This window comes from Zonotrichia leucophrys, chromosome 1 (assembly GCF_028769735.1).
Source record: "Zonotrichia leucophrys gambelii isolate GWCS_2022_RI chromosome 1, RI_Zleu_2.0, whole genome shotgun sequence".
NCBI classification, from domain to species: Eukaryota; Metazoa; Chordata; class Aves; order Passeriformes; family Passerellidae; genus Zonotrichia; species Zonotrichia leucophrys.
Window position 1 is genome coordinate 94,498,247 of NC_088169.1, and position 23,235 is coordinate 94,521,481.

General features: G+C 37.8%; 1 protein-coding gene across 3 annotated transcripts in view; it reads right to left on the bottom strand.

The window, feature by feature from the left end:
• Window positions 1–391: 391 nt before the first annotated feature.
• The window catches only part of WARS2 (tryptophanyl tRNA synthetase 2, mitochondrial), a 39,556-nt gene continuing 16,712 nt past the window's right edge, over window positions 392–23,235 (bottom strand). For all 3 annotated transcript variants that reach the window (XM_064702816.1, XM_064702799.1, XM_064702807.1), the window contains exons 2-6: window positions 19,455–19,712; window positions 8,059–8,139; window positions 6,240–6,325; window positions 3,492–3,610; window positions 392–1,486 (exon numbers count right to left, since the gene is read on the bottom strand). In XM_064702816.1, the coding sequence (XP_064558886.1) occupies window positions 1,038–1,486; window positions 3,492–3,610; window positions 6,240–6,325; window positions 8,059–8,139; window positions 19,455–19,703 (984 nt within the window). In that variant the 5' untranslated portion in view covers window positions 19,704–19,712 and the 3' untranslated portion in view covers window positions 392–1,037. The remainder of the gene's footprint in view (window positions 1,487–3,491; window positions 3,611–6,239; window positions 6,326–8,058; window positions 8,140–19,454; window positions 19,713–23,235) is intronic.

Below are 23,235 nucleotides of genomic sequence, written 5' to 3' on the forward strand. Positions count from 1 at the left end.
TTGGCCACACATTCCCCAACAGGTGCCACAATCCATGGGTCCAAGTCCGTGGATCTTGGGAGGCCCAAGATCAGGGCAGGCTAACACTGCTTTCCTATCACTACACTTTCTCAAGGCTCAGTAGTGAAGAGTCCATAAACATCTATTTAACTCTGTTCTGGCTCTGACCTTAGCACAATTTTCTAAAGAAGCAATTTTGTAAACTTTATAGAAAGCTCTCTGCTTCTCAACCCAAGATTTATTTGATTCAGAATTACATCTTCTCTACCTTTTTTAAAGCAATTCTAGATGTGATGCTGAACTGAAAATCCTGGAGCTGCCTGTTAAACAGAATAGCAGGCGAAATAGGAGCAGCTGAAGCACATGTCATTTCTCATTGAAGCACCTTAGACCTGACCAGCAGGATGGCACAAATGGCAGAAGTGAAATTCACTTCATACCAACTACATAGATACAAAAAAATAATTCACACTGAATTTGAAGAAACTATAGGGAGAAGCAGTAAGTTCCTTTGTCATCACCCTGAGCATTTATTTTTAAGTCTCTCCTTTTATTCTGGTTATCCAAGAACAAGTTTAATCACCATATCAAAGCTGAATAACCCCCAGTAGGATTAATTGTCCCTCTGTAACAACAGCACATACACAGCTAAGCATGTTCTTGAGGGGATTACAAATCCTTCTGCTAGATTCTGATCACCTTATCTACACTTCAGCTTCTTGCAGTGGTCAATGGAAAAATCCAAAAACCCACACAGGCAAACTTATAATCTGCTTTTGCACATTTTCTTTGTGAATTGTGATTGCTTCTGTCCTCCCTCTTTGACTAGCCAGACAAGCTTAATGCTGGTCCCACAGGAAATCCCAGGCTTCATGCACATTTTTTAATGCAATCACCTTCAACATTCTCCTTGGGTCTTCCAGGAGAAAAAGTTTTTGTTTCAAACCAAAATGATTAATAATTAATAAATGATTTTGTTACAAATAACAAAATCTCTTTCACATGATACAAAAGTCCTTGCAGCTACTCAGCAGCTTCTATTGGAATCCCACCAGTCTCCTTATTTCTTGATAGATAGGAGCAGCCAGTTCTTTGGCTTTCTCTGCTCCATCCTCTAAAACCTTTATCAGATGAGACTTGTCTTCCTGGAGTTTCTTGATTTCACTCCTGATAGGTGCAAATTTTTGGATAACGGCCTCTGCCACCACCATTTTGTAGTGAGCAGTGTCGAGACCAGTGGCTTGGTGCAGCACGTCTTTGATGCTCAGCCCCGTCACTGCGGCGTGGATGGACACCAGGTTGGAGACACCGGGGCGGGCGGCGGGCTCGTAGGTCACCTCTGAGGTGAAGTCAGTCACAGCTTTGCGGAACTTCAGCACTATTTCATCTGGGCTGTCTGCTATGGTAACGGTGGCTAACTTCTGTGGGTCTGACTTGGACATCTTCGCCGACGGATCTCTGAGGGATTTTATTCTCTTTGTTGTACCTTTAAAAACAAAAAGTTATGAGCACAGACAATGGTTTCTTATGACAATTGCTAAGAACGATGTGCAGCTATATGATGAAGCTGTTTATTCTTGCTAAAAAATGAAATGTGAGCACAACCATGTATGCTCTGTTTAGTCGTTGCACACTTCCTGTCCTTCTAAGAAGCCACCTTTCTACTCTCATAAGCTGAATGAAGCCCATTCCATATCTCCCATCCTCACTAAGCAGGAACTTCTGCTGGAGCTAATTCTAATATTTTATTAATTTGCTGATTTCCCCCCAGATTTCTCCCCCCTTCCATTACTGCACCTTACTGAATGGTTCTGAGCAGCGGAGAAACAGATTAACTCCACTGGTTAAAAAAAAAAAAAAGAATCCCATAACAGTTAATCTCCTTATTTCAGGAAACTCTTCCACTCAAAATCTCTTGCAAATTCTCCTAAATCTCAGTAAAACACTTATTAAAATTCTCTAACTCAACACTGACCAGCTCTGTTAGATGTAAAGCACTGTTTAGATAAGAAAGGTGTGGGTATTGTACAAACTGCTAAGATACATGCATGTACATGAAACAGATAACTGGCATTAGGAGAATATTGCAAAGTACTTTAACAGCATCAATCCACACTGCTTCAGTTTTTCAACAAGAAATATCATTCATGGAGTACCTAAATTATCATTTATCTACAGAGTACTTATACCAGTTGTTTTTAGACACCTAATACAGCCAACAAAATTACCTGCATACTGCTCATAGATGGCCTATGTACTCAGTGAAAGGATAAGGGTTCTTCCAGCATAAAATTCAGCCTGCCTCAGAAAATGTTTTGTTCTGAAATCACTTTTTGGAAGAGCCTCTTCTGCAAATTTGAAAGAGTCCAGGTAATTAAATTGTCTACAGCTAGTGAATCTGAATAGGTCCCCTACCTTCTCCATTCATCTAGGATGTTTTGTTGGTTTGCATATACTTGTGAAATAGTACTTCAGAAGTACTACTTAAGAAGGAATGCTTTTTGGGAGCAAAATGAAATGTTTTTTTCCTTTTTTATTTCCAAATTGAGCTTTTTATTTAATGGTAAACAGTCTCACCTGCATCAGAGGCTACACTCAGCTCCTCTTTATAGTGCTTAGTACTCCATTAGAAATGGTAGCATTTGCAATCCCTAATATTCTCAAAACACCACTCCAGGTCTAACATAATTTTTGTCACCGAGGTTTGAAAATTGAGAAAGGTTTATTACTGCCTGTCTTTTCTAAGGTGAGAGCTCCTTGCCCTTTTGGGGGCGAAGGTCTCTGCTGTGCATTCCTCTACATTACTTACAACAAAGATGCAACGCTTCATCCTTGCCCAATTCTTCACGTTTCTTAGCAAACATGCCATTTGCGCCATCTGACTCCTCCTCACCCCCCGGCCTATGACCTTACAGCTCAAAAATGGCTGAGAAGATTTTCCCTGTAAGTCTTCCTGAGACTAAGATCAAAACCATAAAGTCTTAAGCTCTGTGACAGACACATATTGAAATACTCAAGCATATATTAAACACCCTTAAAAAAATTGGAGCACTGTACATATAAGCCAACAGGCTGTTCAGCATCCTTAAAGTAAACATCTCTGACTTGGACACTGAAGAATTCTGCTTGCTAGAGGTCTGTTGCCTTGTTGCTTACATGTCTCCTGAATGAGCAACATGGAATAGAGACCCTACTCTTTTTAAAACGTCCAGTGCTTGAAGAGCAAGGCTGACTGGCAGCAGAGTGCATCTGGCCCGCTGGACTAGAATACCAGACGTCACGTACATTCCTCAACCATGGATTTCTAAAGCCTTATATCTATCTTGGGAGTTCATTTTCACAGCCTCTAGGCTCTTTTTGCCAGGTTTTAATTTTCCACTCCCTTAATATCAGTTTTCCCCCTTTTCTTGGTCCCTGAAACTATTTCCACAATGTTTAAATCCATCTTCAACTTCGAAGTGCAGTTAAGGGAAAAAAAATAACCAACTCACTTAAAATGGCTTTGGGCACAGGAAAGAATTCTCCATATTTCTTGTTGAAATGTTGTGCTATATCTTGGGCTAGTTCCAGGTGCAGGACTTGATCTTCTCCAACAGGAACACGTGTTGACCTTTTAATAAAAGACAGATACAGGAAACTCAGCAAAGCTCTCTGGTTCTGCTGAAATGTTACTCAAGACTGTAACAGCTTCTGCCATGACTGAGGGCTAGACTGAGCCAAACACTCAGTCTCAGCTAGATAAAGGTGCTGTGGGAGCAAGATCCCAAACTGAACATATTCAAGGATGACTCTGCTTTTTGTGCTGAACTGAAGCACATAACCATGGGCAAAAATAGCCCTTTATGAAGACATATATGACAAAGATACCTGTAAGAGCAACTCATTAAACTCAGCTCAAAGAAAGGTTTCTTTAGTATCTCCTGCTGCCTCTTTAGAGATCAAAGAGCACATGCTATAGTGTAAAAAAAAAGTAAGAAAGATCTGCAAGGCATAAAGTGCAGGCAGCTTGTCATGTCAAGCCTCAGGAAAACATAACTGCTGTTGAGGAGTTAGTACTGAGGATGTATCAAGGGAAGGAAAGAAGAGAGTGTTTCTTCTTCATCACAATTGTATACATCATGTGGTCCAGTGCCTCTATTGTCACAAGTGTTATTAGAGGATTAGAACTGCTGGATTCAAAGGATAATTTGATCTTCTGTATTGAACTCAATGGCTTGAATACACTTCTGGAGGGAAACACAATCTGCATCAGAGGACATGAGGAGGTGAAGAATCCATTACTTCCCCTGGTGATTCTTTCCCACAGTTAATCATACTTGCTAAAAATGTATGATTCTTTTAGATGAGGCAAACTTGAAATCTTGCCAGCTTTTGATTACTCTCCCATCCCCCAGCAGATTTTTTTCCTAAGGCTTACGGGGTATATAGCTATGAATACTGGACATGTTCCAAAATAAGGAAGTTCACCATGCATCTTTTAAGTTCCCAGAAAATTTCAGATCAACATGGTATGCTTTCCTTCCGATTCTGAATTACTGGGCTGACATCCAGGAATTAATTTGTCCACCTTTATTCTCAACCAGCCAGCAAGGCAACCTAAAAACAGTTACAGTAGGAATCAATAGGAAATCACAGTGCCCTATAACTGAGAGAAAATCAGTAACCATAATTAATATACTTTAAGCAGGTTGAAAGAAATGTTTCCATATGCCAAAATGGTTCCATATTCACAAAGTTTGCCACTAAACAAAAAACATATTATCTCCATAAAAGTCTCTGCACGATATCTTACCTTTTTCCTTGCTGGCTTTTAAAAAATTTTTTCTATTCTGGTGCTATTTTTACTTCTTTCTGTCGTGCCTTTACCTTCTGTCCATTTTCCTGTCTCTTTGATCCTTGATTCATCTGAGCTAGTACTGTTTCTCCCCCTCCTCCAGCTCTAAATTCTACTTCATGACTGCTGTTCCCTTCTTGTGTTTCCGTTTCTCACCAATTCTTGTTTCTCATACTATTTTGTTTACATTAAAACATTTCTTATTAAAGACATTAAGTCAAGTTTCTTCAAAGAGATATTGTTTCTCTTTCAATTCCTTGTTTTGTACTCTGGGTGGATAGCCTGCTGTTAATACAGATAGTAGCCAACAAACCACTGGCTTTGCTAAGGAAAGATGAAACACCTGATCTTATTAGAGATGGAAGAGACAGACATGGTTGAGCTCAATCAAAACACTGTGATTCCTGATAAAGTTGTCTAAATTTCACCCTTAATATTTGATGCTCAAATCACTCAAATATTTGACAATCAAATGGGACTCACTTCAAATAAAATCATTATGATATTCAAAATACTTCTGCCTTTTGCTTGCTTCCTGTTTTTTTTAGTTAAAATTTAGGTAAATTAGAAATACCATCCCTTGGTCTTTTAACAGTCCCGTGTTCCCTACTATGATAAATCAACATGAAATTTCTCTAGATACATTTTTCTGAATTCACAGCTGGTTAATCTTGGTTAGTCTGACCTGACATCCTTGTCCTCAGTTCTGTGTTAATTCTCTGTCCCAATCTATACCCACAAGTTCCTTCAGAACAATGCTACAAAGTACATATGCTCTGAACATAAAAAAAAAAATCATATATGGTGCACTGTCTTCAACATTTACTTACTGAAACAGTTTAGATCATATTGTGAAATACAACCAGTGATGACAATGCACTACAAATTCTACTAGCCAGGCTACAGGCTTAGGCATGCTGAGTCCTCAGTCCCTCACTAGGGGCTGTTTGCACTGCAGCACTAGCCAGGTACTACAAGCTGCAGTCAATAAGTTACACTTTTTCACAGGTATGAAGTGGCCTACACAGAATCCCCCACTAATATTGTATGCTACATACAGACAGTTTAAGTACAGTACGCTGCATAAAATAAAGCATAAGTGCTTAAAAAAAAAAAGTGTATCAGTGTGAATGTGCAATATGTACAATTAAAAATCAGTCTGTTACAATTGCCTAAGAATTATTCTCACATGACCAGATTTTGCTCTTTACAGCCCTGTCAGTAGCTTTTTAACCAGGCTAGATTTCAACCAGCCACTCAAGAGTCTGTCTGTCATCCATTTCCAATCTTCTGATCTAATCACACCCAGCTCCCCTGTTCAATAAGTTAGCATGTTGACCTGACAGGCATTCATTTCAATGTAGCTCAACAGACATTGCCCATGGGCTCACATTCTGCCTCTTACTTGTACAGCAAAATATCTGCTGCTTGAAGCACAGGGTAAGTCAACAAACCAACAGTTCCTTCGCTATTCTGGCTGGCACGCTTCATCTGTTTGGAAAAGAAAAACAGAAGAATCACACTTTTGACTAATGGTATCAAGGTCTGTGATTTTAATTAGTTAGAATTCTGAATAATTGAGTAATTTATTATGTAGCTCTACAGAAGACAGTGTCAAGTAAAATCCACTTCTTATGAATATATTCTGGTTGATGTCTTATATTTATGAATTTCTCTACACTGTTCTGATATTCTAGTGAGAAGGGAACATATTTCTTTTGTTTTCTGTTTGTAACCATATTAATGGAAATTATTTCAAATGCAAAACCATAAGGCTAAGTTATTAAACTTGAATATTACACAAAAATCCCTCTTTTTAAATAGTGTCTTCAGCAATAAATTTTTGAAACACTTCATAATGGAGATACAAAAAGATTTTAAAAGGTATTAACCTGTGTTAGAGATCAAGACAGAGTGATCACACACAGTCACCAGGACAGCCAGTGACAGCTGGGAGAAGCCAGACCTAGAGAGGCAGAGTCCAGTGCTGTCTCCATCAGTTCTCACTGCTCCCCACAATCTACCTAATGCATTCAAGTCCTCTACTGCTCCCTGATATGGATCACCTAGATCAAGACAGTCAGGCTGCAAACACTAATTCTGTTATAGCAATGACATACCTGTGTTTTACTTTTAGCAATACTTAAATATACTAACCCCCTTGAAATCTGAATTATTTCATTAGGACTGATCAAATACATTTCGACTTGTCTCGCACTCTCCAACAGATCCTGAATTCTGTCTCCATCTTAAGTGCCTAGGGTTCAGGGAACCTAATTTGCAAAGCCTAGCACCTGTAACACCTATCTGTAGGTCTGGAAAGTCAATCCAGTCAAAGTAGGATTTAGGAGCTTAACTTTAGAACCTCAGGTTTGAAAAGGTTTGCTTTAATCTATGCCATGCATTAACACTGGTTGCTGTATTTAAGTTTTACTGGTTTTATTTAATTAAGAAGGAAAACAGGAAAAAAGAAAACATCTGGAGGTATTTAAGACTGCTCTGAACTCTGCAAGCCCAAACTGCTCTTAAGCTGTTGGGGTTTTTTTCCTCCCTTTTCAGATACTTTTCTCTCCTGTCTTTTTCTGCTTACTAAATGTCAAAATAAAATACAAGGAAATTAAATGTAAGAACTCTATTGATGCAGTCAGGCTAATGCAACACCAAGATTAAGAAGATGAACATTTGACACTCATAAAGGCAAACGTTTAAGATACAATATCACTCAGCACATTTTTAATATTTATAATTTCTACACTCCTCTTCAAACATATGCCTCTTTTGAACACTCTTTCATAAAATCTACAGAGCAGCCACTCTTTATAGTGGAAAATAAAAAGCTGTTTATGGAACTCCTTAATCGGCAAGGCCCAAGGTTTCCACTGCAGTATCTTCCATTACTTCTGCATTATTAAACAAGCACTGAAATAACACTGAATGTTCTAGCAGTTTAATAACAGAAAACAAACCTCCTTTTTAGCACAGTTTTTCTGCAAATCTCTGCCAAAACCACAATTCTGTAGCTTCCAGCAGGAAAATGTTCACTAAGAAGAACAGACCAGGAGAGGTATGTTTTACCCCTTCCACCACAGGACTACAGAATTACTTAAACCTAAAGCAAGCACAACCAAGGTAAAGTTGGTACTTCATAGATGACAAGTATTTCCAGGATAACATTTCTACTCAATTCCCATGAATTTCTTTTAAATTTACCAAACTGTCCATACCTTCCACTGGGGCAAACGTAGCAGACGTGGCACATTAGTTAAGCACCCAAGAATCCAGGCAAGTTCTGCATGCTCAGGAACCTGAAAGTATGAAGTTAGAATCTATTTAAATCTTCCTCCTTTATATGCATATTTTCTCAAAGTCAGTAAGAATAAATTACATCAAAGATGAGAAAACCATTTATTTCTGTATATTACTTTTTCAGTAAGGTCAAGTGACAAGCTAATGGAAAGTTTTGGACACTGCCAGGATTGAATGCTCTATATTAAAATAGTATAGCAAGGTTCTTGATCCCATCCACCCATATTCTAAACAAGGAAGAAAATGCTTTAGCAATAGCAGAGTTGAGCACACATTTAAAAATACTTGATTCACTCTTTGCAATATTGGCAGGTTTGAATATTTAAGAGGATGTTAACTGTCTCAAAGATGTTCAAAGCTTCATGCCTGCAATATAATATAATATAATATAATATAATATAATATAATATAATATAATATAATATAATATAATATAATATAATATAATATAATATAATATAATATAATATAATATAATATAATGTAATATAATTTCTCATACAGAAGGCAGTAAAAAGTGTTTCTTAACAAGTAAGAACCACTAGGATCATTAATTGCAATTCTTTTGTTGTCACATTTTAAATATCGTAATTTCCTCGCTAGCAGTCATTGGACTACTTTGGTGACCAATGTGTAAAAGTACCCAACCTCCAGACTACAGCTCAGTGGTTAGAAATATTTCAGGTTGATTCTTTCCCTTCTTTCTGCCTTTCCCACAGATTCAGGGTTTTTATTAATTCCCTCATGCTTATTTGACCTGTAATCTTCTGTGCACAAGACAAAATGCAACAAAATACTGGAGTAAAATGAACTTCACGGAAAATACTGAGCGCAAGACTCCTATTTCATCTAGAAGGAATCACCATCTGGTTGAAAGTGGTTTCTCATTTCTTTCTTCTAGTCACGGACAGAGAGGAGATGGTGCTCTGTTGCACTTGTGTTGACAAGAACCCTCTTTAAAAGCTATGCAGTCATTGATTCAGCCCTGTCAGATGTTGCTTTCGCAGCCAAGACTGCACGTGCATTTCACTGGATCAGTGGATTTGACATTACATCAGTTACCAAAACACCAAGTGATCTAAACAGCATTTGTTGGGTTGAATACATAGTTCTTGGTCTTACCAAGTCATACTCACTTCCTATCTTCAAACGCACAGTCCTTTCCTAAATATTACTAAAGTGCTGAATATGCTGAAGAAAAAGCCTGATAAAATGGGGACAAAATATGTAGAAGTATACCAAAGGGTAGAGATTTCAGCTGGAATAAAATTCAGTACTGGAGGCTAATGACTCAGCATTCATCATCCAAATTGAAGGAACTGACTGTGTATTGGTGTGTGAATCAGGAGGTTCTAGGCTTAAACCACAAATCATTTGTCAGACTAAATCACAGTTTAAGCTACTGTGTTTTACTTGGCAAGAGGGGCAGGTAATTGCTGGCTTTGGTTGGTCATGGTGTATCCGCTCAAATGTTACTCATTTAGCTATTTTAGTATTTCATCACACTGATTGCAAAAATCTGATACAAAGAAACTGGAAGATGTATACGATGATGCATATGACACCAGCAGAATAATGGCTCAGTCTATTCTTCCTTTCACTGAGTAATACCCATGGATCACAATCAGGAGAAGCCATTCTCCCAGAAAAACTTCATCTGCTTCTTGCTGCAGGTCCATTTAAAACTGCAGGCAAATGTCTTCATTAAACAACCAAAACACAAGAACGTAAGAAATAACACTGTACTGGATCACAACAAAGGCAATGCAGCCTCGTGCTCTATTTCCAGGAGTAGCATTTGGGGCAAATACAGGAGACTACTGCTTCCTGCAGTATCTTCCCCTCATACTTCTCCAGCATCCATAATTGTTGCACTAGGGAATATCAGAAGGAATATTAGAATTATCCCTGGCCCAGTCCTGGTAATGTACCCAGATTCCCCAGGAATATTCAGAAAATACCCATTTTCTGAACCAGCTGATAGTGCCCACTTCACAACCCCATGGAACAGCAAGCTCCAGATGCTTAAACCTGATGTGTAAATAAATAATTTAGCCACTGATGTATCCATGCTTATTTACTGGCTTTGAATACCCCGTTTCTTATATTGCACAATTTGGTGAACAATTCCACATCCAGTTTATTCAGTGTTTTTCTGATTTTGAAAACTGTGATTGCATATACGCCTCAGCCTTCTCCTCCTCAAACTGAAGCAATCCTGACTTCTGAATTTTTCCTTCTTAAGGCAGCTACTCTATCCCCTGCTGCATGAATTCCTCTCCTTTGTACCATATCTAAATCATTAGTTCATTCTGGAGACTCTAAAACTTCACCCAGTATTCAAAAAATGGGCACATTAAGGTTTTGCATGGTGACAAAACATCATCTCTGTCTTATTCACAATACCCTTTCTGGTGATGTGGTGATGATGACATATCATTAGCTCTTTTGAAAATTGCTTGTGCTGAGCCAATGATTTCAGAGAACTGCCAATGATGACCCCAGGACTTTCTTTCCTGCATTGTGTGAAGAAGGTTTAGAATACTTTTACCCAGATGTTTTAAAGTATTTAAAGATCTTCTACCCCTTATTTGCCTGTCCACTCTGTTTTATGAGTTCTCTTGGAATTCCTTTCCTTGGCATGGCATTTGGCTACACATAAGGACTTAGTACTGTCAGTGAACTTCTGTTCACTACTTTCTTCAGGTCATGAAGGAAAATGTTGACTAGAACTGCTTCCAGCAAGAATTCCTGAGCAACATGACTGCTGACCGTGCCATTCAAAAAAAAAGTGAGCATACAGCCTATGTGGCTTTCAATAGCGATATGATTTCTCTTTCAACAGAGAAGAGAGATCTCATATCTGCATAAATCTACAAAATGCTTTTCAGTTGATTCCTATTGTGTTAGGTAGTGTTTATTGTGCCATCACAAGGAAAACCTTTGTCAGAGAAACATCACTTTTCACACAATTTTCATTAAAAAGAGTATGACTGTTAGAGAGGCGTTCTGCTTGCTTTTTTAATTTATTTTTTAAAGGAAGTTACCCAATAATCCAACTAGGATTTCAAGAAATAAAAGTATAAAGAGCTCCAATTAATTCAGGCTATTCTGTTTACTCTTTAACCAATGAAAAACTCAATTCAATACAAACTCAATTAGTTTGTATTTTAAAATCTGACTACAAACTACTGTCTAGAGCTACAACGTACTTCAGGATCACCCAGTTTTTCAAAAGACAACAGATAATAATAAACTTAACTCTTTTCCAATGAACACATAATTTTCCCAGTGTGCCCTCTCCTCCAAGTACATCAGTATAAAAGTAATACAAATGGTAGAAAACCAGAATTACATCTCCAATTAACAAAACTCATAACCAGTGACAGTTGCTGAACTGTATGTCAAACCAAACTCCAAGAATGTCTCAATCACTGATAATTCTGAAAATCAGCTATCAATTAAATCCTTCAGGTCAACTTCAGCTACTTTTATGTCCTGAAAAAAATATAATAGTCTGTTTTCAGTATAAACATTATTTTCTTGGGAAATATTTCTTGCAGCCTTGCTGAAAATATTTCCAGGAATAACAGTTTTTAAGTGCTCTATTTATTGTTTCCCTTTATAAATTCAACTATTTCCCATTTAAAATTTTCCAAAACTTCTTACCCATATCCCTATAGCAATCTCCCCTTCTCAGGCAGCCCAAATCCTACCCTTTGCTCTTCTCAGTAAATATAGCAAGTTTCTCTCTCTTTTCCTGCTCTGTGCTCTTGCTTATTTTAACAATTTTTGTTTTCTAATCTCACACAAGTCTGTAAAAACTATCAACATTTCTCAAAGGGTTGAGATGGCCACCTCTATGCTATTACCAGGGACACATTTCCTCCTTCAATCTCTACTACATTAAGCATCCCCCACAACCTGGCTTACTAATCAGTAATCAAAGAGTTATTTCCAGAGCAAACTACTTACATTCCTTCCCTGTGGTCTGACAAGGCTAAAGCTGCCTACACAGATTCCTTTAATTTTTTTAAAGCACACATATTCAACAGAGGTGACCATTTCCAAATGATAATGAGCAGTTATCTAAAAGGCACAAACACTTCTGTTTCTTCACCTGAGCACCCTGCTTCTTCATTATTTACTTGTGCAGCCATTTGAAGTTATTAACCTCAGGTCACATTTCATACTTGGATCTCTGGAGCTTTATATGCTGGAGTACAATCTCAGGGCTACTTCCTGTAAATCTATTTTTTTGTCCTTGATCCTAGCTATTCCTTACCAAATTCTTGATATTCCCTTGTCACAGCCAATGATATATATATATATATATATATATATATATGGAAAAGCAGTAGCTACATTTAGTCCAAATAATTCTACATGACTTTTTATGATGAAACATACAGCTGAGGAAGACAGCAAGCTGTGAGATTCAAGAACAGTGGGAGAGGCATGAACAGTGGGGGCAGATTTGAAAGCAGGCAAATCAGCAACACTGGGCCTCAGCTTTCTGAGGTTATAATACAAAGTTGTGTGTTGGCAGCTGAAGTGGCTCTCTGCAAAAAGAGATACAGGGTTTTATTTTCAAGATGGACTTCCTCAAGTTGCAACCTACAGCCATTCTCTGTAAGGCACTGCCAATTTGCTGCATATCTATCAAGTGGAAACAGCTTTCCTCAGCAGAGTAACCTCATTAAGGGCTACATTTTAAAGGGGCAGTAAATTTAAAATATTTAATTTTGACAGAGTACAAACAAAGTCTCAGGAGGTAATTTGGATAGCTGTGTCCTAAAAGAAATTGAAACAGAGAAGGGAAAGAGTCCTACATTTAAAAAGCAATTAAACCATTTTTTAGGACTTTTGTGTCTTCTAGAAGTACCAGTAAGAGCTTCTGCAAAATTCAAGAGGCCTTTTCAAAAAGGGAAAGAGTCCTACATTTAAAAAGCAATTAAACCATTTTTTAGGACTTTTGTGTCTTCTAGAAGTACCAGTAAGAGCTTCTGCAAAATTCAAGAGGCCTTTTCAAAAGCAAACAATGCTCACATTTTTCTTGAATAAGAGGTAAGGTTTTATTAATGTGTAAGGTTGCAGGTAATATGTTCAAGATACTTGCTAATGTGTCTCTATATTACACAGCTAAAGAAAAAAAAGACCATAAACAAGACAAAATAAATAGACTACCCTTGAATCAAATGCACACAGTGCAGGTACTCTTATGACAAAAAAATTTGCCAGAGTATCCCAAATTTGTGTTCAAAGAAATAATTGATTGGGTAGAATAAGTTTATGGTTACAAAGGCAATATGGGATTTAAAGAACATGTTAAGCAACGTATTGAATTGGGGGGTGGTTAGCTAGTTATTGTCACTAAATGTGTTAGTATCTACCCCTCTCACCTTTAGCTAGGAACAATTTAGTCACATATCCTTATTTATATTAGGTTAAAATATACAGAAACAAGATCTGCCTCTCCTTTTTGAAGAACCTGACCAAGAATATTTCTACTGGAATTAAGCTTTACTGGTCATAAACCCCGACACACCACAGCAATTTGGCCAAAGAACCCTTTCCTCTCCTTTATTTATTATGAAATTAACTTATTTTCAGAAACATTCTCCTAGTATAACTCACAATACTGTTTGAAAAATTAGTCTGGTGTGTCCAGAAGACTGGTGAAGAGAGGAAAATATAATAGCTACATAATAGTACAGGATGAAGAAGGTAAATTAAGGCAGAAAAGAAAAAAAAAAGAGAAATCCCAGTGAACCATGACTTTCCTTCCCACTGAGCTCTAGTCATGTCTAGTCCAGTCCATGAGAGAGAAAACAGAGGAATGAGAGAAGCAGAATAATTTTCTAAATTAAACAGTCACATACTTCCTCTTATGACAGGAAGTTTTCAATGGACCGTGCTAAATTAATGTACTTTAATGAATTTATAAGCTATGATGCAATAGAAGCTTTTCAGCCCCTCTGAAAATTGGACAAGGGGTAGCGTGAATCCATTCAAACTCTGCCCACAAAACAAAGCAGATGGATACTTCTGGAAAATAACAGCAGTGAAACAGTGCACACATTTATATTGTTGTATTTTGGCTTTTGGAGTCAAGGCTAAGACAAATTTACAAATTCCCACCTCCCAGAGTTACTGCCTCAATTTGCTTGCACACTGCAAGAATACTGCAGCTGATTATACTCAGAAAATAAATCAGCCTATCCAGAAGGATGAAAACTGCAATTTTCCGCCCAGAAACGGAACATTATGTTGTCCAGAAACTCACAGGACTCCTCAGAGAAGTGTTCATGCAGCGTATCAAGCACTGCCTGCTGAATCAACTCTGATGGAATTTTAGTTTCCCTTGGGACATTTAGCATGTGTCTGCTACAATAGATAGGTGGACAGGAAGAACAGCCTGAGACCACATAAAAGCAAAATAAGTTTCCAATATTGTTTTGACTGTGAAGCAGATGAGATACAAGATGGTTATGGGTAAGAACTGAAATGTGTACTGTACCCACCACGAATCAGAGAAAATGGGTTATATCATGTAAGTTTACCATGTGTGCAGATTGCATACTGTCTTCCTTATTTACCCCCCCCATAGTCCTTTTTGGTTTTAATAAAAGATCTAAGTTTTATGAAAGATGACTCTTACAGCTTTTATCAGTTATGGTACAATTTAAGGAATATATTTTCTGTTTCTTCTAATACTGTCACGATATGTTGTATAAGTCATTATTCCATAACTTCTTTTTTATGCCCCCTAGGGAAAGGCAGCCACTTAAAGCATATCTTGACATTATTTTCTCTAAGAGAGTTTCATACATCTTGCAGCTGTACTCCAAATAAAAATGCACTATTTTGAAATATGCATTTATTTTTATTTTTCATTCTTACTAAAATTGTCAGTTTTCTATAACTTCCTACCTGAGAAAATATAATTAAACAAGCTGTAATGAAAGAGCTTCTCTCACTGGGAGGCCATTTTACTGTCCAACTTACACCACAATTGTTTTTCTAGATATTCTAATTAAATGTGCTTGTTTATAACCCTTCACAGGCAATGTGGTTTGAAACACTACCCTAATTATTCATCGCCATCCTTCTTGCTTCTAAATATTTTCAAGTTATCATCACTCGTTCTTTGTAGCCACTACTTCCCTAGGCTGGAATTCAAGTTTTTATATGGTAATGGAAGTGTGGGAGATATTTGTTGAACTGAAATGTATTAAAACCAAATATACAGCCAGCCATTAACTTACTGTTTGTACATGCTTTAAAACAATATAATCTATAAATGGCAAATTCTGAAGCATACAAAACTAATTTTCATCCAACAAGCACTTTCCATTTATAGGTAATTTAGCTGTAAATCCAATACAAAAGAACATAGGCCATATGCTCTCTAAACAGTACAATAAAAAACTTGCCTATGCAAAATTTCTGTCACTTTTATTTAATTTTAGTTAAAAGGTGAGGACATCACTGAAATCTGTTCTGGGATTCCAAGTGTACTTCACCGGTATCCTTATCATAACAGCACCTTTTGGACCTAGTATAGGCATGAGAGGTATCTGTTCTCACCACACTTTCTCCCAGCAGTCAGTCTGTGATTCCTATTGTTCAGCTTTTTGCCCCTTGCTTGTATTGAAAAGGATGATAAAGTGTGTGAAAACTCTGGAGGCAGGTATTTCAGATATCACTGGATTAGAGACTTGAAAAAAAAGCCTAAGTAAGTAAAATAAACGAAACCCTTACCAAAAGGCACAGGCCTTTTGAGAAACCAAGTAGCATTATATTTTTTTACATATGGCCAACATATTCCAGAGAAGCAACACAAACAGCAAAATACAGAAAGAGTAAGCCAAACAAACAAGTAAAGAACAATAAAACCCAAGCCCTTTTCAGCAATTCTAGACACTGCTCATACCCAGAGTAACCCAGAGAAAGTGAGAGGACACAGCAGGATTTACATGAATGAATGCATGAGCAATTCCCTTAGTGGAGAATTGCCACTACTAGCATACTTCTGTAGTGCAAGAATTTCATTCTGCTTTAATGCTACAGAATTAGGGTACAGAAAAAGTCATTAGTTGTGGTGGGTTTTGATGATTAAAACTAGAAGTTCATAAACAATACATTTTTTTTGCATGATGTTTGTTTAATAAAAAGAACAGAAATGTCATTCAGGAGTAACTAAAGAAATATTTCTGCGATCTACAAATTTGGTAATTTTCTAGATAGAACTCAAAATACAACAATAATTACAGCATGCTAAGCTACTGAGAATACTCATTCAGCAGTTTGATCTGCTATTGAAAAAACCTGCTCTGTCCATAATTAAATACCTAATCCAGTTTTCTATTTGTGGCTGGATTTTCACTGCTTTCCTGCTATCTCTGGAAGTGCACACCCTATTTCAGTATAAAATCAGTTTTGGTCACTTTGCTTTACACCTCAGCCAAATGTTTGTAAACAAAAGTGGGACTCTTTTAGACCACCCCTGGAGACTGCTACAGTGGCTGAAAAGGAGGTCAGCTGCTTTCTTTTTTTTTTTTTTTTTTTGAAATCTGAGAAATTTCCAATCAAAATCCAGCAATAAACTTTCTTGATTAGCAATAGCTGTAATCCATCTTACACCTTCATTTTCAGAAACAATCATCTCGATATTATGACATTCCATAACGTACTATTTCATTATCATGCTAAAACAATAATCACATTAGCAAGGTTCCTGTCTCCTTTCCTCACATCAAGAGCTACATGCAGATACTCCTTTTAATTGCTTCCAGAGAAACATCTGGTGCTGCCTATGTAAATGTAACAGATCACAGTGCATCTCTGGGCATACCTGACCACTTCATACAGCTTGCACAGACTTGGTTTGGGGAAGCAGACTTCAGCCTGAACCAGTGCTGAAACAGTCTATATTCACAAACAACTGAACAGTTCTCCTGATTGCAGTGTCACAATGAGCTTTCAAAAATATGCTAGAATCAGCCACTTCTGAAAGTTGTACGGATACTTGTGTGGTAAGTATTGGTAAGAATAACATTCAAGGTATCAGACATGGCTCAAATGTTTATTCGAATGGTTTAGATTTAATAAGAACAATGACCATTAGATCTGGACAGATAAGGACACAGAAAAATTGACGTAAAAAGGCAAATTAAAGGCTATTTAACTGAAGTCAGCCTAACCACCATAAGGAAAATCAGAATCATATTTGGTGGAAACTGTTGTTTGATAAAGCTGAACATGTTCAAGTTTAGCTATCTTAGGGTTTTACTGTTTTTTGACTGTATTGGTATGGTAGAAGCACTGCACAAAGATCCATCATTTCCTGAGTCTGACACTTTCTCTTTGGAGGTTCAAAGATTCAATCTCAGCATTATTATATTTTGAAAGATACAACATACTTTCTGTGGCTGAGTGCAATGTAAGATCCTCACTGATATTCTGCTGGCTTCAAGGGAAGCCTGAGTGTTGGTTTTAGCAAGACCTTGAACAGCACAAGTTTAGCTTTTAGACCAGTAGGAATATAAGAAAAGCAACACTGGACCAGATCAAATATCCACCTCTGACAGAAATCAACAAAAAAAAAAAAAAAAAAGAATGTAAGTACATAAAAGCATGCATACTCTCCCATCTGTGGTTTCACCACTTCCTGTAGAGGTGACTGCTCGGATATGCAACAGTCCCAAAGCAATTTTTCAGATTAATTTGTCGAGTCCCTTTCTGAATTCATATAAATTTCAGCATGCACTGTATCCTGTGTCATGGGGTTTTGTAACCCAGTTGTGGATTTTGTGAGATGCATTGCTATGCTTGTGTTGAATCTTCCAGGTTTTAACTTGTTTTAATATTTGTCAGTTCACATTCTTCAGTGGACAAAACAATTTCTCCATATCACTTGATTTTTATAAACCTTCACTTTATTCCTCTCTAACCATAGCTTGCAAAGCATTTATCCTTCATGCTGAAGAGTCTTCTCTATGTATCTAGTCACTGATCCTGTGTTGTAACTAATTGAATTGTTCACTTGCTTGAAAACAAGAAAAAATCCTCTCTAGACTGGTTTTTACTGCATCATTGGCTTGGAACTCACCTTGCGATTATTCCAGCTAATGACTTCATCCTTTTGAGCTGACAAGTCAGAGTACAGGAAAATTAAAACCCAAGCTGGTAACATATTTAAAATTATAAACAAATTTGAAAAAATGGGGTGAACTTATTTAAATGTATTTCCACCAGAATTCTGAGCTCATCTATTTAGACTGGTTTTTTAATACAGAGGAAAAGCGAAGCAGGAAGTATATCTGTCTTCATCAATTCATGATTCACCAGGGATATAGAGCTATGATTGCCATTTGCAGTTTAACAACCCCAGCAAAATCTGCCTGTAAAGAATCATGCTGAAAGGGAGACTACAACATCATTTCAGCTTGCACTGATAAAATTCAGATCCTGTGTGCACATCACCTTTGCAGTTCTGTTGCAAAGATACTTGATACTTCACAAGAGCAGAAGCTATGACACATCTGTGTCTGTGGAAATTATAGAAGTTTGCCAGTTTAGAGTCAGTAACAGAAAGTTCATCAAGCAAGAAACTAAGTTGAGTTCCAGGAAAATGTAATATGTGACAGCTATATACCAAGTGGGAAGGTAAGTTCAGTACCCCTTGGGGAAGTCAAGAGAAGCACATGGTTTACATACATGAATTACTGGATCAGATGGAAAAGCATCCGCCTGAAAAGGAGGTTATAGCAAAGAAGGGAAAGTAAGCCCCAGAGAAGATGTAACCTCCTGATGATCATGCTGGAACTGATACAAAACTTGCCATGTAATCACCTGTTACTTTGTGATTACAGTGCAGCTGGGAAAATAAGTGGCAATAGCTGATACAAAAGCATAGAAACATGTTTTCCTTACTTTTATGGCTCCACATAAACACAGGCCGTGTTTATGCATTTATGAGTTAACCTTTTCTGACTAAAGTGACGCAGAGACAAATTAGTGGTCTTCTAAGAAGTCTTTGAAGTATATTACTTGTAATCTGTACAAACTCCTAGCTCTGCTTCAGAAATTTACAGTGTACTTATCCCTAAATGGGCTTCTCAGTCATGGTTGCAGCATTCAAAATTTCAAAACTGCAGCAAGGGATAAGTCTAAAATCCAACACTGCTAACATTTTCTAGGTCCACCAACACAAACACGATAAAGGAGATCAGCAATGCTACACTCATTCAGTAAGATCTGTGGAAAGCCACTTAATCAGAAACAAATCCAACACAACAGGAGCACTCACCAGTGATTGCCGGAACAGGAGACACTTGTTGGGGTCAATCCCACAGGCAAGGATGGCAGCAGTGGTGTCCAGGATGTTCTGGCGCAGGACAGCTGGCTCCTTGGGCATGGTGAAAGAGTGCATGTCCATAATGCTATAGAGCACTGAGCTGCACTCTTCCTGCAGATTCACCCAGTTCTGAATGGCTCCAAGGTAGTTACCCAGATGAGGGGTGCCAGTCGGCTGGATACCAGAGAAAATCCGATCCATGACCACAGTCTGTGACAAAGCATTGGCAAGATTAACAGATAATTTTTTTTTGACAGATTCTTTTGTATTTTAAAGTCATTTTAAAAGCTTCATTTATGCCTGTCTCTTCTCCCCACCTATCAGTGTATTAATGTATAAATGACCTCAGAATCAATAATTGCAGTAAGTCAGTTAAATATGCTATCTTACAGCAAAGAGATTAACAACTATCATAATTTTAATCTGTGAGACTGCATACGCAAAAAACAGCTGTAAACACAATTGGTGAAAAGCTGGTCTCAGAAACCAAGTGGTAGATTCTTTCCTTTCTTTTGCACCAAAGCCCTGTGTTTCTCTTTAGTTTCTATATCCACACTTCAGTTTCTATATCCTCTCTGATATAGAAACTTAGGGTCATAGAGCAGAGAAATTCAGACATTTTTGTTGTACACTCATGCAATGTCCCAGTAGATTGCCATCTTAACTCCCATGAATATTGAAGTCTTATTTTTCTAGCTGCAAAGAACATTTTGAGCAGCTCCTGAAAGAAACCTACTTTTCGACCCAAAGGTCAAAAGAATAAGGAAAGAGATCATCAAAGTTCTGAAACTCCCCATTTTGGTAGCAATACAATTTCTAGAAGACCTCTACAAAGAAACACAGCTACAGCTCAAGATCGCACCTGGAATACTGTTCATGCACCAGGACCAACACTGGAAAAGAGTTCACAGAGAAACAGCAAAAACAAAAAAAGACTAAGAAGCTGAGGTTGTGAGCAAAGATTAAAAAGTTTGAAACATGTATAGCTTGGCTAAGTGACAGTTACCATCTTAGAAAGTTTGTTTTCCTGCATCCCAGCCCTCCATCTGACCATTTTCTCAGAGCCCTGAGCTGTCAGCATATGATCAATTACCTCCCTGACCTTCCCAAAGAATTCCACCATATTCAGAAGTAGCTCAGCAATGTATTATGTGAAAATGCTTGCAACATGCCAAGTTGCAAGAGCATGCAAGACCGCTCAGTTTATAAATGAGGATCCCCCCCCATCACAGCAAATACAATACAAATCCTCAGACTCAGTTGTGTGGCAGGATCATCAACTTCATTGTGCCTGTGGCTGCACGGTTTGTTTCCTGCTAAATTTTATGAGCAACATCTATAACTTAGCAGGAAGAATTTATTTACTGATGTAGTCTGTTTTCTTTTCTGTGAATCTCATACAAATATGTGGGACAAAAAAAAGTCATACAACTATTAAACCACACAAAATGGCAGTAAAAGTCAAGGCCAAGTACCATTACTTTTAACTATTAAAAAAAGGACTTCAAATTTACTTAATTCATTTTGACTCAGACTTGAGAAATATTAATGAGAAAGTATTTCCAAGCAGAATAGGACTTTTTTACTTCTAGGCATGATGTATAGCTCAGAAAAGCCTAGACTATTTCTTTCTAAATTTGCTGGAAAATTCTCTTTTCTTCTAAAGTAAGCTTGTTTTTCAGATCAAAACAATTTTCTTACCCAATGTTTAAGTGTTTGTGCTGACATACCAAGAGGAGCTTTGGGCTAGCTGTCATGCTAATTTCCCCTGCTCATATAAATGCCTACACATTTAAGTCTTGATAGCAACCCTTCACCCCATCCCAAATATCTTCTTGACTTCTAGTATATTCTTGAGTCAGTTTCTAAGTGTTTTTGGAGAACCTCCAGCACAGGAGCTTCAAGGCAGTCACTTGAAGCAATGAAAAGCACACCACTTCTTCCAACAGCAATTCCAGCTTTTAGTCCTTGAACACCCATATGTCTCTTTTCTTCATTACACAAAAATGGAGTTATGACACACAGTCTCTCACTTGGCATTTGATTCCTTGTTTTCCCAGGAACCTACATCAGAGTGCTTCTCACCCCTCACAGAATCCACTCACCTCCCACTAAGGCACTATCTGGCCCAGGACTGCAGCCAGCTTCCTGCTAACACTGAGAAGGGCCAGGTGCTCTCTTGCAGAAGGAGGCATTCAACATTCCAATGTGTATAAATGAGATGAAGTCTTATAGAAACTTGGGATTCACTAGACTTCAGAGCTGTACTTCTATTACTACAAGCCTGGAACAGCTGCTAGGCAATGCAACGGGTACTTCACAGGCATAACATTGGTTTTTGCTTCCTATGTTTCTTAACTAAGACAATAAGAAGTCAGGGAGGAAATAGTTGACCAGCAACATGGTGTTCTACCCCTGCTGGGGTCCCAGAACAGTTGGCTGTTTGTCAGAGCACATAACCTTTCTTCATGTCCGTATCTCCACTCACTAAATTCAAATCCTGATGCTCCTTCACACAATTACTTCTCCCCACTGAACTGGTTGCTTTCTGGTGCCCATTTATACGCTTGTTTAACAACACTCTTCTTCACAGACCATAATTCTTACAGCCCTGCTCTCCATTTTCTTATTAGACAATTTCATCCCCCCTGCATTCATTTCTTCCTCCACTTGTGCTTCACACTCCTTGCTTCCCCAAAGAGCTCTTATATACAGCTCTTGATATACAGCTCTTACTGTAAGAAGGCACAGAGAATGCCATGTTAAGATAATTACTATTATTACTAATTAAGCTATTATTGCCTTGACTCCAGTCACTTGATATAAAATATGTTTTTTACCTGCACGGTTCTAAAAGCTAAGAAATGTTATCATGTGCCAGAAATCCACTATGGACCCACATCAATTAAAGTATCTTAGGATGACCAAGTTAAAGCATAGTGCAGAAACTTGCAAATCTTCCAACTTCAGTCTAGTGAAAGACAGCATCACCTGACATATCTCCTGATTTTACTGCTTCTTTTCCCTGAGACTTGAAGTTGGTGCTACTTCAGTGCAGGAGCAGCTCTACCCCCTGGGGTAATTGTGTGTTATACCAGGGCACAGGAATTTCTGTGCAGCCAGCACAGATCAGCTCATGTGCCAATACCTTGACACAAGAAGGGCCAACACCCTGAGCCCATGGAGAACAGTTCTGTCTAGAAATTTCGTTGGTCCCCACATCAGGCAGAGTCAGTTCCCTTGCAGCTGCAGTCCTTGCTTTGGATGTGTCCCATAACAGGTTCATTATCCGCCTTTTCAACTTCTCGGGTCACTGTACAGTCTGTAGATAATGTTATTATGAACATATTGGATGTACTGGCAAAATGGTGTCCCTTAATGTGAGTATAATATACTCAATACATAAAAATGCAATAGTAACATTTAAACAGGCAGTCTGAGAATGTCTTTCACCAAGAAAATACAAGACATCAGTGTCTCAGCATAAACTGTATGTTCAAATACTGTACTTACTCCAAATATTCAAAGGCTAACAATGAGCTAATGAAAGGTAGGTTTGTTGCAATACTACATAAGTTAGCATCTGGTGACACACCACGTGTTCAAAAGAAAATACACAATGTACAATGTCAAATGGACACAGTTTCATATACAGAAAGAATCAAGTTCTCTATCCATTAAAGAGCATACCTGTGAAGGCAAGCATGATATCTTTAATGGTGCTTTGTATGTT